The sequence below is a fragment of the Stegostoma tigrinum genome, chromosome 15 (genome assembly GCF_030684315.1).
Source record: "Stegostoma tigrinum isolate sSteTig4 chromosome 15, sSteTig4.hap1, whole genome shotgun sequence".
NCBI lineage: Eukaryota > Metazoa > Chordata > Chondrichthyes > Orectolobiformes > Stegostomatidae > Stegostoma > Stegostoma tigrinum.
Window position 1 is genome coordinate 35,411,778 of NC_081368.1, and position 13,593 is coordinate 35,425,370.

Consider the following 13,593-nt stretch of genomic DNA (forward strand, 5'->3'; position numbering starts at 1 on the left):
ACCAACCAAAGGGGTAGGTGAACAAAGTAGCTCTCCTCAGCAGACAGTTTGAATGATTTTGGGTATCCCATCTGTAATTAGCGAGCAGATTGGGAAATCTCATTTGGATGGCTTGTAATCATTTGAGGCTTGTGTCTGCGATTTGTACCCACAGAAGACATAAACAGAATTATATTGGGTAAACTGTCACTTTGAAACCATTTAAAAAATAAAACTAGAAGAGACTGAGTTTCCACAGCTGCAGTAATATCTGTATTCTATGTCAGTATGTTCCTAGCAGAATTAGGGCAGGTTACTTCTGAGGATTTAAAAGTCTACCCTTTGAACAGTTAAAAGATTTAGTGAGTCACTTAAGATTTGACAAAGAAAACCTAAAAATGAAGATACTTTCCTGGTGATGAATGTCCAAAAAGAAAGGGCTGACTCTTTTCTGAAGAAGGGTCTAGGCCCGAAACATCTGCTCTCCTGCTCAGCCTGCTGCGTTCATCCAGCTCTACCCCTTGTTATCTCAGATTTTCCAGCATCTGCAGTTCCTAGTATCGCTGAAACTTTCTTTCTGCTTTTTATACACTTACATTCTTTTACTAAAGTACCTTGGCAGCCTTATGTGGATATGTTCAGTGACTGGCCACCAAGGTAATCAAAATGCAAAAATTAAACTGGTGTTGAATCAAGCCGGGTTTGCTCCGGATCCGACAACCATCACGGCATGGTGTCACCACCAATGTACCTTTGGATAGAAATCTAGCAACATTTGGGAAATCCACTGCACAACTTGTGACAGTTGTAACTCCTCCTTCCTGTTAAGCTCAAGATACTTGGCAGAAGCGTGAATACGAGACTACAATCAGAAATCAGTCAGTCAGTCATAAAAGCCAGATTTCAAGATTCAATCAGTTCTGCACAAAATACCCAGCTTATGACTGATATTTATGTGGTTCTGGATGATACAAACCTGTGTACTCCTATCAGGCACTATTTTTAAGTGAATGCAAATCAAGATCACTAAAACTATAAAACACTTGTTTCAGGTCTGGTGACCCTTCCTCAGAACATTAACTGTTTTCTCCTCCACAGATACTGCCAGATCTGCTGAGCTTTTCCAGCAACTTTGTTTTAGTTCCATACACAAACACTAGTTACTGTTACTAGAAATGTGCACTTGCTTAATTCAAAGTATGCGGGTTGCTTTCAATATTTCAGTTACAAAACATACATTCATGAAGTGCAATACATACCATTGGTGGGACATTCATTGGCATTGCAGTCCAGGATGTTGATGTAGTAGTCTTTGGCTGCCAGTTTGTTCCTCCTGTTAATTTCCTTTCCCCACTCTGGGTCCACTGCTGATCCATTCTAAGACAGAATAAAATAGAAGATCAGTTTTTACAAGAAAATAAACCAGAGATGGCTTTCACTCCTATCAATAGTTGACATCACACTATTTACATCTGAACTCAGAGCTGCAATAGCAATCAGCACTTTAAGCCTGCTCCATCATACAATACGATCATGACTGAACTCATCTCAGCCTCAACTCCACTTTCTTCCTGCTCTTCAAAAACCTTCAACCTATTGCTAATTAAAAATTTGTCTATTTCCTCTGTAAATTTATTAAATGGCCCACAGTCCACCACACACGGAAACATATTCATGACCTTTTGAGAGAAGTAATTTCTCCTCATCTGTTTTAAATTGCTATCCCTTATCCTAAAACTATGACCCCTCGTTCTGGATTGCCGCACAAAGCAACACCCTCACTACATCTACTTTGTCAATTTCTTTTGCATCTTACATCTCTCCATTAGATCCTCTCTCATTCTTGTAAATGCCAAAAAAAAAAAGTACAAACTTTAACTGCTCAATCTTAGAAGATAAATCTCTCATCTGGAATCAATCTAGTGAATCTCTTCCAATACAACTACCTCCTTCCTCAAGTGATTGTATGCAATATCTTAGGTGTGGTCTCATTAATGCCTCAAATACTGGCAGCAACGCCTCTCTATTTGTTGCATCCTGTGGTCCTGAAAGCGAATGTTTACTGTTGTGGCCATTTGCTACAGTTTGTGTTCCTCTATTTCTTGTTGGGGGCACCAGCATTCCCTCTAATTTTCTGACTAGCTGCACAGACCTCCAAAGTCCATGCGTGGCAGCAAACTCTGGAACCAGAAGACAATGCCATGACTGGCATGCAGCTTTGAGGGAATATTTTGGGCAATTTAAGGAATTGAAACTTTCTTCAGCAAGTGGACAAAATCCATGAAGCAGCATCTGGGTAGATTTATGTACTTATAAAAATAAAAAGGGAAAAGCTGTTCAGGAATTAGAAAAAAAAACTTGTAACTGGTGTATTCTGGAGGCAGTACCATCAGGCACAATATCTTTGCCAAAGCCCCTACAATTGATTATTAGGTTAGTGACAAATAGCTGACATGAGACATAGCATTACGTCAGTAACCTTCAAGTAAGCTAACTGTTGCATGTACATTGTCCTACTAAACTTAATCTAAGAGCTAATTCTTTATAAAAATAAAGAAATAGAATTGGATTAATGCCTGCTATGATGCATTACCAACCATTTGGTTATGAGAACAAATAAACAATTACAGATCTTGAAACTCTGAATAACAACTTCACCTGTTGGAGGTGCAAAGTATTAGGGAATGATAATGATGTCAAATCCGTTTATCAAGCTAAGTTATTAACTGCTTAATCTAAGTTACATAGCTACTTGGCTCCAAGTAAGCATGTTCACTGATGACTGCAGAGTGCAACATTTTGGAATTCCTTAAAAAACAATGCAATTCATGGCCCAGAGCTGAAAGATGCAAGTAACATACATTCCACATAAGTGCCAAGTAGTGGCCATCTCCAGCACACAGGACATTCATGGCACTACTGTTACTGAAAGGCCACCAAAATCCTAGGAATTACCATAGGTTAGAAACCTAACTGGCTTAACTGCACAAATGCTGTGGGTACTTGATCAGATTAGAAGTTGAAAATTCTGCAGCTGGTAATTCACCTCCCGATCCCACAAAGCCCATTAGTTTTAAGGCACAAGTCTGGATGTGGCAGAATACACTTCAGTTCCTGGATGAGACAACTAGGTGAGGCACTAACTGAAATGTTCCCTTGAATGTCAAGTGCAAACATAATGGGCTAACTGGCTTTGTTCTGCGCTGCGACAATTTTGTGATTTAGCGTACAGCTCAAACAACACCTAAACTTGTTTCCATTCAAGACACAGTAGCTCACTTTACACCCCATACAACACATTAAACATTCACTACCACCAGTGCACAGTGGATCAGTGTAGCCAACATTTCTTCAACAGTACCCTATTCAAATCACCACCAAAAAACCCTGATAGGCAAATGGGAACATCACCACCTGATCTCCTCAGTCACGCATAAACTTACTTTGAAATTTGTTGCTACTCTTTCATGTCACTCGATGAAAATTCTGGAACATCCTCTCTAAAAGCATCATGAGGGCTGCAAAAACTTAAGGCGGCAGCTCATGACCATCATCACAAGAGCATTTATGAATGGGCAATAAATACTCGTTAGCAATGGATATGAGTTTGCTTGCTGAGCTGGAAGGTTCATTTTCATTCGTTTCATCACCATTCTAGGTAACATCATCAGTGAGCCTCTGACGAAGCGCTGGTATTATGTCCCGCTTTCTATTTATCTGGTTAGGTTTCCTTGGGTTGGTGGTGTCATTTCTTGCATTGGTGATGTCATTTCCTGTTCTTTTTCTCAGAGGATGGAAGATGGGCTCCAATTTAATGGGTTTGTTGATGGAGTTTCGGTTGGAATGCCAGGCTTCTAGGAATTCTCGTGTGTGTCTCTGTTTGGCTTGTCCTAGAATGGATGTGTTGTCCCAATCAAAGTGGTGTCCTTCCTCATCTGTAAGTAAGGATACTGGTGATAGTGGGTCATGTCCTTTTGTGGCTAGTTGATGTTAGTGTATCCTGCTGGCTGGCTTTCTGCCTGTTTGTCCAATGTAGTGTTTGCAAGAACTGTGACAATCAGGCAGAAAGCCAGCCAGCAGGTTACACTAACATCAACTAGCCACAAAAGGACATGACCCACTATCACCAGTATCCTTACATACAGATGAGGAAGGACACCACTTTGATTGGGACAACACATCCATCCTAGGACAAGCCAAACAGAGACACGCACGAGAATTTCTAGAAGCATGGCATTCCAACTGGAACTCAATCAACAAACACATTGATATGGAGCCAATCTACCACCCTCTGAGAAAAAGAACAGGAAATGACATCACCAACCCAAGGAAACCTAAACAGATAAATAGAAAGAGGGACATAACACCAGCGCTTCACCGGAGGCTCACTGATGATGTTACCTAGAATGGTGACGAAATGTCTGAAAACAAACCTTCCAGCCCAACGAGCAAACTCACATCCAGAACCTCAACCTGAGCTTCAAATCTTCTCAAAACTCACTTCTTAGCAATTCCCATATCTCAGGAACAAAAATAAAACCTGACTGAAGTGGTTTTGCAATATTTCTGCTCAACTAGACAGCCAACTTTATTGATAATTAAAACCAGAAGAGAAAATGTGCCAGTGAAAAATATAGTTGAGGAAATCCAGTTATGTACACAAACACCTAACATGTATTAAAATGCGAGGCTGGATGAACACAGCAGGCCAAGCAGCATCTCAGGAGCACAAAAGCTGACGTTTCGGGCCTAGACCCTTCATCAGAGAGGGGGATGGGGGGAGGGAACTGGAATAAATAGGGAGAGAGGGAGAGGCGGACTGAAGATGGAGAGTAAAGAAGATAGGTGGAGAGAGTGTAGGTGGGGAGGTAGGGAGGGGATAGGTCAGTCCAGGGAAGACGGACAGGTCAAGGAGGTGGGATGAGGTTAGTAGGTAGCGGGGGGTGCGGCTTGGGGTGGGAGGAAGGGATGGGTGAAAGGAAGAACCGGTTAGGGAGGCAGAGACAGGTTGGACTGGTTTTGGGATGTAGTGGGTGGGGGGGAAGAGCTGGGCTGGTTGTGTGGTGCAGTGGGGGGAGGGGATGAACTGGGCTGGTTTAGGGATGCAGTAGGGGAAGGGGAGATTTTGAAACTGGTGAAGTCCACATTGATACCATATGGCTGCAGGGTTCCCAGGCGGAATATGAGTCGCTGTTCCTGCAACCTTCGGGTGGCATCATTGTGGCAGTGCAGGAGGCCCATGATGGACATGTCATCAAGAGAATGGGAGGGGGAGTGGAAATGGTTTGCAACTGGGAGGTGCAGTTGTTTGTTGCGAACTGAGCGGAGGTGTTCTGCAAAGCGGTCCCCAAGCCTCCGCTTGGTTTCCCCAATGTAGAGGAAGCCACACCGGGTACAGTGGATGCAGTATACCACATTGGCAGATGTGCAGGTGAACCTCTGCTTGGTGTGGGGGCAAGTGTAACATTTCCTGCGGTTGCAGGGGAAGGTGCCGGGTGTGGTGGGGTTGGAGGGCAGTGTGGAGCGAACAAGGGAGTCACGGAGAGAGTGGTCTCTCCGGAAAGCAGACAGGGGAGGGGATGGAAAAATGTCTTGGGTGGTGGGGTCGGATTGTAAATGGCGGAAGTGTCGGAGGATAATACGTTGTATCCGGAGGTTGGTAGGGTGGTGTGTGAGAACGAGGGGGATCCTCTTGGGGCGGTTGTGGCGGGGGCGGGGTGTGAGGGATGTGTCGCGGGAAATGCGGGAGACGCGGTCAAGGGCGTTCTCGATCACCGTGGGGGGGAAGTTGCGGTCCTTAAAGAACTTGGACATCTGGGATGTGCGGGAGTGGAATGTCTTATCGTGGGAGCAGATGCGGCGGAGGCGGAGGAATTGGGAATAGGGGATGGAATTTTTGCAGGAGGGTGGGTGGGAGGAGGTGTATTCTAGGTAGCTGTGGGAGTCGGTGGGCTTGAAATGGACATCAGTTACAAGCTGGTTGCCTGAGATGGAGACGGAGAGGTCCAGGAAGGTGAGGGATGTGCTGGAGATGGCCCAGGTGAACTGAAGGTTGGGGTGGAAGGTGTTGGTGAAGTACTCTCCATCTTCGGTCCGCCTCTCCCTCTCTCCCTATTTATTCCAGTTCCCTCCCCCCATCCCCCTCTCTGATGAAGGGTCTAGGCCCGAAACGTCAGCTTTTGTGCTCCTGAGATGCTGCTTGGCCTGCTGTGTTCATCCAGCCTCGCATTTTATTATCTTGGTATCTCCAGCATCTGCAGTTCCCATTATCTCTCCACCTAACATGTATTTCCAGGTTTCCAATGACCCAAAAAAAACACAAATATTCACATGAGAGATGATACTCCCAAGATGGTACTTCAATATTTCACTTTTCATCGTACTTGAAATTAAAAATCAAAGGGATTCTTTTTCATTTGATCAGACTTGAAAACACATTTCATTGAAGGAAAATATAGGTGACATCCAAACACATGTATGGATCAGAGAGGGGACATCCACATATTCCTCAACTGGAAAGACCGTTGTCCCACTAAAAAGCATGGGATCTACAATATTTACCAGTACGGAAGGGGGGTGGTTCATAGATGGCAGAAGAATGATTGGTGCAAGGGAGAGATGGGGTTAACGATATGCTGGAATATGTCGTTGCGGCAAGTTCCACTTTACCAGTTCCTTTTTATCTTTCATGCTGAAAGGGAACTGAAGTTCACCAAACCCTCAGTCCCTGATTAAGTTTCTATTGTAGGAAAGCAAGAAGTCAAAATAGAAATCGGAGATTAAATGTGCTTGGCAGGTGAAGTTGGAGATAATGAGAACAATCAAACCAACCCTGTGCCTCGTATTATCCCCTTTTCTCATGATCCTTTCCAGTTAAATTACATTTTCTGAGCCATTAGCATTGCTAAACAACTGAAGTCTTTACCTTTTCAATGGAGTTCCGACGAAATTCAAATCTGAAGGAAAAAAAAAGAGTCACTGGAGCATCAATAGCCAACTGCCCATTCAATTAGCATCACAGAATAGAGACTGTAAAAAAAAGCTAACAGATTAGAAAAGTATTTTAATAAGAACAAAAAAAATGCAGATTCATTCTGTGAAACAATTATGGTACAGCAACAGAACACTACAGATCAAGTATCATGATGAACCATTTCTGATGAAAAGGTCACCGACTTCAAAATGTGAATTAATACAAATTTCCTCAAATAGGTCAGTGTGTTTCTTTTTAAGCATCTTGGTTTTAATTTCACATTCTAGAATCTACAGCATTTCAATTTTGTATAAGCCCGTTGTTGTTTACGGGATTTTGCTATAAAAAAATTGGCTGGCACATTTGTCAGAATTAAAACACTGACTATACTTCAGAAAGTAAATTCAGTGACTGTGAAATACATTGGGATAGTCTGATAACATGGTGTGAAGCTGGATGAACACAGCGGGCCAAGCAGCAAAGGTTGATGTTTCGGGTCAGGACCCTTCTTCAGGACACTGTAGATCAAGTAGCATGATGAACCAGTTCTGATGAATAGGTCATTGACCTCAAAATGTGAGGTCAGTGATCTTCAGTGTTATCTCATTCTCCAGCATCAGCAGTTCCTACTATCTCTGGGATATTCTGATAGTTCTTTTTCACATTAAATATTGTTGACTAACCAATTCAGTTCATTGGAATGTTATGCTAGAAAAAAGCTGTGGTATCTGACTACTTGTTCTCTGAAACTTTTCTCCAATTCATAAATGGAAAACATACTCTTCGAGATACTTCATTTCAGGAATCAATAATGAGTACAGTTTACACTTATTTCCTCTGCCGTACAGTCAATTACTTATACTTTCTGAGCAATGTTCCCTTTCAAATTCCTTTGTATTGGTCGTCTCAAGCCACAACGTATTTGTCCATGGGAAATTTATTTTTGGAATTAATCTGTGTTCTTCTCCTGATGAATGAAATTGAGAACAACCTATTTATTCTTATGCCACGGTTTATTCCAGACTGCTGTGTGGCCTCATGTGCAAGTGCCTTTACGCGAACATAGTGCTTTATGTTTTTCCACAGAGAACTGAAAGGAGATTCAATAATAACTTTCAAGGAGCGGATTAGATAAATACTTAAAGAAAGAACATTGACAGAGTTAAGAGACAAGAACAGGGGAGCAGGATTAATTGAAAGCTTCACCAGCACAGGAACAGGGAGTCAAATGATCAAAAGCTAAAAATACACACTCACTCCTCCATAATTCTTCACAAAGCACTCGAGAACGACATTAAAAAGAGAGTGACAGACAAATGGTTAAGATTATGTTTTGATACAGGCTAGATTCTTTCCAACAAAGGCCAGGGCAAAAGAAACAAAATCAGGGTTGTTTGGTGAAGAAGGACAGAAAATTAAGAGGGGATATCCCAACAAAGACAGAACATGATGAACCAAAAAGAAAAATGTTGCTTGTTGGGCAAGTTCTTCAAGAACTCACCATAGTCTTAGATCTTGCTACAAACTATGATGCCAGTCTGCAGTTTGATCTCCCTTTCCCAAATGCCGAAGGGGAGAAAAAACAGTTCCATGATTGAATTTTTGTCCACGATTACATCTGGAAGCAGCATGGCATTAAGCTGAAGATTAACATGGACGCTACCAAGTAATCTGCCTTACTAACCAGCTGTACTGCACAGAATTCTTGGTCTGAACAGACATCAAATCTAGTCTTGAAGGTGTTCCAAAGACATTACAATTTTTTGAGAATTCAACACCAGGAGAAAAATCACAAAGAGGTCATTCACCACGTTGGTCTTAATAAGATGGAGACCAACCTTTAGAAAATTCGACTTAGACAAGCAGGTCACGTTTGCCACAAAGAAGCAACAGCAAAAGGCACAAGGAGAATTGCAAGCTTCTGAATTGCGGACTACTTTTCTTTGGCCAGTCAGATGCAGTCCTTTCCCAATTGGAGACAAATACTGAAATCTTATTCAGCATGCTTCATGGTCCATTTATGTCAAACTCTGCAGTGCAGAAGTTCCCTCAAGCATCAACATGATCTGCCAGTTTAGTAAGTGCCCGTACTGATTTCGCATTGGACTGTTAGTTGGGAGAGGATACCACAAACGATGAAATCGCTTACAGCTTAAACAAACTTGCAAAAGGAATCCACCACCGGGTGAATTCTTCAGGAGGAGAGAGCCAGGTCAAACACATTACATTGAAGGAAGAGATGAGGGAAATAATGCTGGCAGAATTGAATGACATGTAACATTAAAAGGAATCCAAAATACTCAAAAAGATTGTCAATAATAAATAGGTAGTAATAGGCACAGCGAGTCCTATTAGATCAAAGTGAATAACAGGTATTGAGGAGTACAGCAAAGTTAGAACTTTTAATGAGTTATTTTGTATTGAGGTTTACAAAAGAAGAGAATACAGAGTAGAAACAGGAAGTAGAGGCAGTAGAGATTGTGAAGGTTACATGCACAACGTACCAAAAAGGCTGGTCACATTCAAAAGAAAACCCATCTAGCTTAGTAAATTTTCATCAACGGTTGCTAAAGGAAGTGGGGGTGAACAAGGAATTATGCACCCATTGTAATGCAAAACAGCAAAGTAATTGCAGTGCAAGAGTCAGAAGATTATAGCACTTATTAAATGATCTGTGGCTACATGTGGGCTGGGCATTTGGGAGCAGGTTCAAAATACAACATGGTGGCAGATGCAGTGGTAATGGGAACTGCAGATGCTGGAGAATCCAGATAACAAAGTCTGGAGCTGGATGAACACAGCAGGCCAAGCAGCATCTCAGGAGCACAAAAGCTGACGTTTCGGGCCTAGACCCATCAGAGTCTCAGATGAAGGGTCTAGGCCCGAAACGTCAGCTTTTGTTCTCCCAAGATGCTGCTTGGCCTGCTGTGTTCATGGTGGCAGATGCATCTGCCCTGGAAATTCCCAAACCGCTGGCAAAAATTCACTCACTGGGGCGACGAATGGGAGAAAGGCTTCCCCTTTAAGTGGAATGAAAGGAAATACTGAAGTTCTGTTCCTCTAATCACAGGTTCTTCTCACCAAAGGGAAGTGGAAAGTATGGGGGCGGGGGGCGGGGGGGGGGGGGGGGGGGGGTGAGGGAGAGGGGGGTGAGGGAGAGAAAAAGTGAGGGAGAAAGGAAAGAAAGGAGAAAAAAGGGAAAGGAAAAAAGGAGGAAGACAGATGCAAAATTCAGAAATTTACCAAATGACAGATGTTTTTTCTTAAAGAAAATAAAGATGGAAAATTGAGAAAGGGAATATAACAGGGGTCACTTATATTGCTGACTCTTTCTTAAAATATACATATCACGTGAAATGATGGTTCACAAAATTAAAATCAATGGAATAGAAGGACTAGTGAGGTGTTGACTTGGTCGCCGAGCTGGCTTGTTTTTGTTCAGATGTTTCGTCACCATGCTAGGTGACATCATTAGTGGAGCCTCCAATGAGGCGATGTTATTCTACTTGGCTTGGAATTTATAATGTCCGGTCTGCTATGACGAGTACTGTCACTTCCGGTTTTGATCTGTATGAGTTTACATAAGGGGTCCAATTCTATATGTTTGTTGATTGAAATATGGGTGGAGAACCATGCCCCTGAAAGCAGGGCAGATAACCAAGACAGGCTTCATGAGAATGAAACCAGAAGGCACAAACGCACCCACCCACCGCCCCCACCCCGCTTCTATGAACTGCCTAAAGTACATAAACTAGACATCCCTCTCAGACCCATTGTTTCCCTACCAGCAACACAAGTTAGCCAAGGATCTACAGAGGTTGAAACATCTAGTAGACGGATCACCCCGTTCTATCCACTCAACCCAAGAATTCCTTGATACCCTCAAGAACATAAAAATCAGCAACGAAAAGATGATGATATCCTTTGACGTCACAGCTTTATTCACATCAACTGATATCCCACAAGCCAAAAGAAACAGTGGCCACATTACTAGAGGAAATTGCAATGCTGACCAGCAGCTCCATCAGCAAGGGCAACATACTATAATTACTAGACCTCTGCCTCACCACACACTTCATCTTTCATGGTCAAATATCCAAACTGATCTATAGTACATCAATGGGGTCACCCATCTCAGGGCTCATCGCAGAAGCGGTCATGCAAAGAACACACCACATTCCCCCACATTCAACTCAAACTGTGGATCCGTTATGTAGATGACACATTTGTCATTGTTAAATGCAACAAATTAGAAGAGACCCACCAACTCATCAACAGCGTATTCACAGAGATCAAATTCACAAGGGAAGAAGGAAACAATTATCAACATGCGTTTCTGGGTGTTATAGAATGACTGACAAACAGAGTTCCAAACTTCAGTATACAGAAAAGCAAACCATACAGATCAAATCCTCAAGTTTGGGAAGCAAGTCAACAACCTCATCCACAACCCGAGCTACAGATCTTTACCAAAACTTTAGAAGGACCAGCATCAGCAAGAGTTTTTAAAAAAAGTGGATCAAGGTCAGAAAACTGCAAATTATGGTAAATAGATGTTCTTTAGACAGGAGAATGGTGGACAGTGATTGGGATAAAAGGCAAAATTACAAAATTTACAGAAATCATTGAATATTAAACTTTGGAACAGTCTTAGCTATAAAATCATTCATCTAATCTTTCACAACTCGTCCCTACAGCAATAAATTGGTTTGCTTTTAAATACATACTGCCCACAAGGTTGGCAAGGGATGAATCCAAATCATTTGCTAGTAGTTTGTTGTTTTGCTGGTTCACTGGTGGCGTTTCATTTTTGGCAAGCAAAGTTGATTGTGGCATTAATATATCACCTAGTTGATCAAAACCTGAGAAAGAAAATAATAAGGTCACAAGGTTGATGCTTGCAATCATACAAGCTATCTTTCCAAGCTCTAAACTTTTTTACTTTCTGGATAATGCAAAATGTTCCAAATTGTAGTTCAATTGTCTCAGAACCATTTTTGTCTAAAATATTTTATTTAACACATTGCATGACGCAGAAGCATGTGATATTTATGGTCTTCAAATGGCTTTAACCAATAGTTTAAATTGCCACTCAAACATATTTTATGGCTGTGCACAGAAACCAAATTCACCCAACCCCAAAGTTTTGATAGTGAATATAACATTTACATTTGGCATTTTCATTGATTGAAGTGGAACTGCTACAAACAGCTATTCATTATGATGCAATTATCTTACATATTATTAAAATGAATTCAACGTTTAAAATTTTCATTGTGCTGTTCACATATTCAGCATGAGAAAAATTAACAAGCTTGCAGATTATCAGAAAATGCATTTGCAGGAGTTTCCAGGACAGACGGTAAGAATTGACTCAAATGCTCAAAGCAATACATGTACAATAAACTATTAATTGTGCTGTCTGCTAAGTTGTTTTGTGGTTTGAATATCATAATTTATGATGTAATATAATGGGATCTGCAGTTTAGCTCGTACTAAGTGGTCTAGTAACGTGAACGCCTTTTGCTTTTGGACAATGTCTGTTGCAGTATTAAGTCAGAACATCTAATATTAAAGTTAAAAATGCAAAATAACTAAATTTAAATCATGATCTTGCACAAAGAATCTTGTATAAGATATTGATGGATGTTAGATGGTCAGGAAGCAAGAAGATGTGTATGATATATATGATGTGAAATTGTTTTTCCTGTTAAACAACCTGCATTTTGTTTTTGGCCTCCTTTCGTCTCCTCAACTTTGTCTTCCCCTCATTAAATCTCTTCTCCATATTCATGCTCACCATTTAATTTTGTCTAATATTTAAGGCTACCTGAAACATTGTTGCAGCCTTCACCAAAAACATTCTGCCAACCTTCCTCTATTGTAATCATTTACTGAGAGAATTATAAAAAGAACTCCTTACACAGATTTTACAACTGCATTTTTGGACTTCTAACAGATCCTCAATTTGTTGAGGTTATGACTACTGAGGTTTGATCAATCATTTTTATCTTTATACTAGAACCCCTTAACATCAAAGCCTGTCATTCCATCCTTCCTTCTGTTATAGCTGCTTCTTCACTACTTCAGGTTTGAGTACAACTGATACACAACTGTTGTTATAACCATTCAATGCTAGATCTGGCTTTTAATTGTCAAACTCTAGCAGGTTTCAATCCCTCAGTCAAAATAACACACTATCGTATTGTCAGCTGGAGTGCTGTATTTTGTTGAAATGCACATTCTTTTAAGGCTACAAGATGCAGTGATTTTACTTTCCTGAAACCAACTGGCAGGTCAGTGATATAATGTTTACAATCTAATTGCTGAATAAACATTGATTAAGATAAATTTGTTCAATTGCTGAGGCAAAATACATATCAAAAGCAACATTAGCCTGGATCTTCTGATAGGCCACAAAGTTTGTACCGATTGAACAATGCTGCTCATTTCTTCCAGGATCTGCAGATCAAGACTGGGGGGGGGAAAAAAAGAGAAATGCAGGATATCCTGGGTTAGCCCAGCAAATATAGTATGGTTGGAATAAGGAGAGGAAATGCCTCTGTTTTACTACGGTTGCTGACGTAATCAGTTAAGTTTTTAAAAGGTCCAAGTGTTTTAATGAATGATTGTGAGTTAAT

At 41.2% G+C, this 13,593-nt stretch overlaps 1 protein-coding gene across 9 annotated transcripts in view; it reads right to left on the bottom strand.

Annotated features, from left to right (window-relative positions):
* The window catches only part of si:ch211-200p22.4 (phosphatidylinositol-binding clathrin assembly protein), a 132,593-nt gene that overhangs the window by 9,735 nt on the left and 109,265 nt on the right, over positions 1-13,593 (bottom strand). For all 9 annotated transcript variants that reach the window (XM_048544735.2, XM_048544736.2, XM_048544740.2 and 6 more), the window contains 3 exons: positions 11,680-11,799; positions 6,905-6,935; positions 1,239-1,356 (listed from right to left, as the gene is read on the bottom strand). In XM_048544735.2, the coding sequence (XP_048400692.1) occupies positions 1,239-1,356; positions 6,905-6,935; positions 11,680-11,799 (269 nt within the window). The remainder of the gene's footprint in view (positions 1-1,238; positions 1,357-6,904; positions 6,936-11,679; positions 11,800-13,593) is intronic.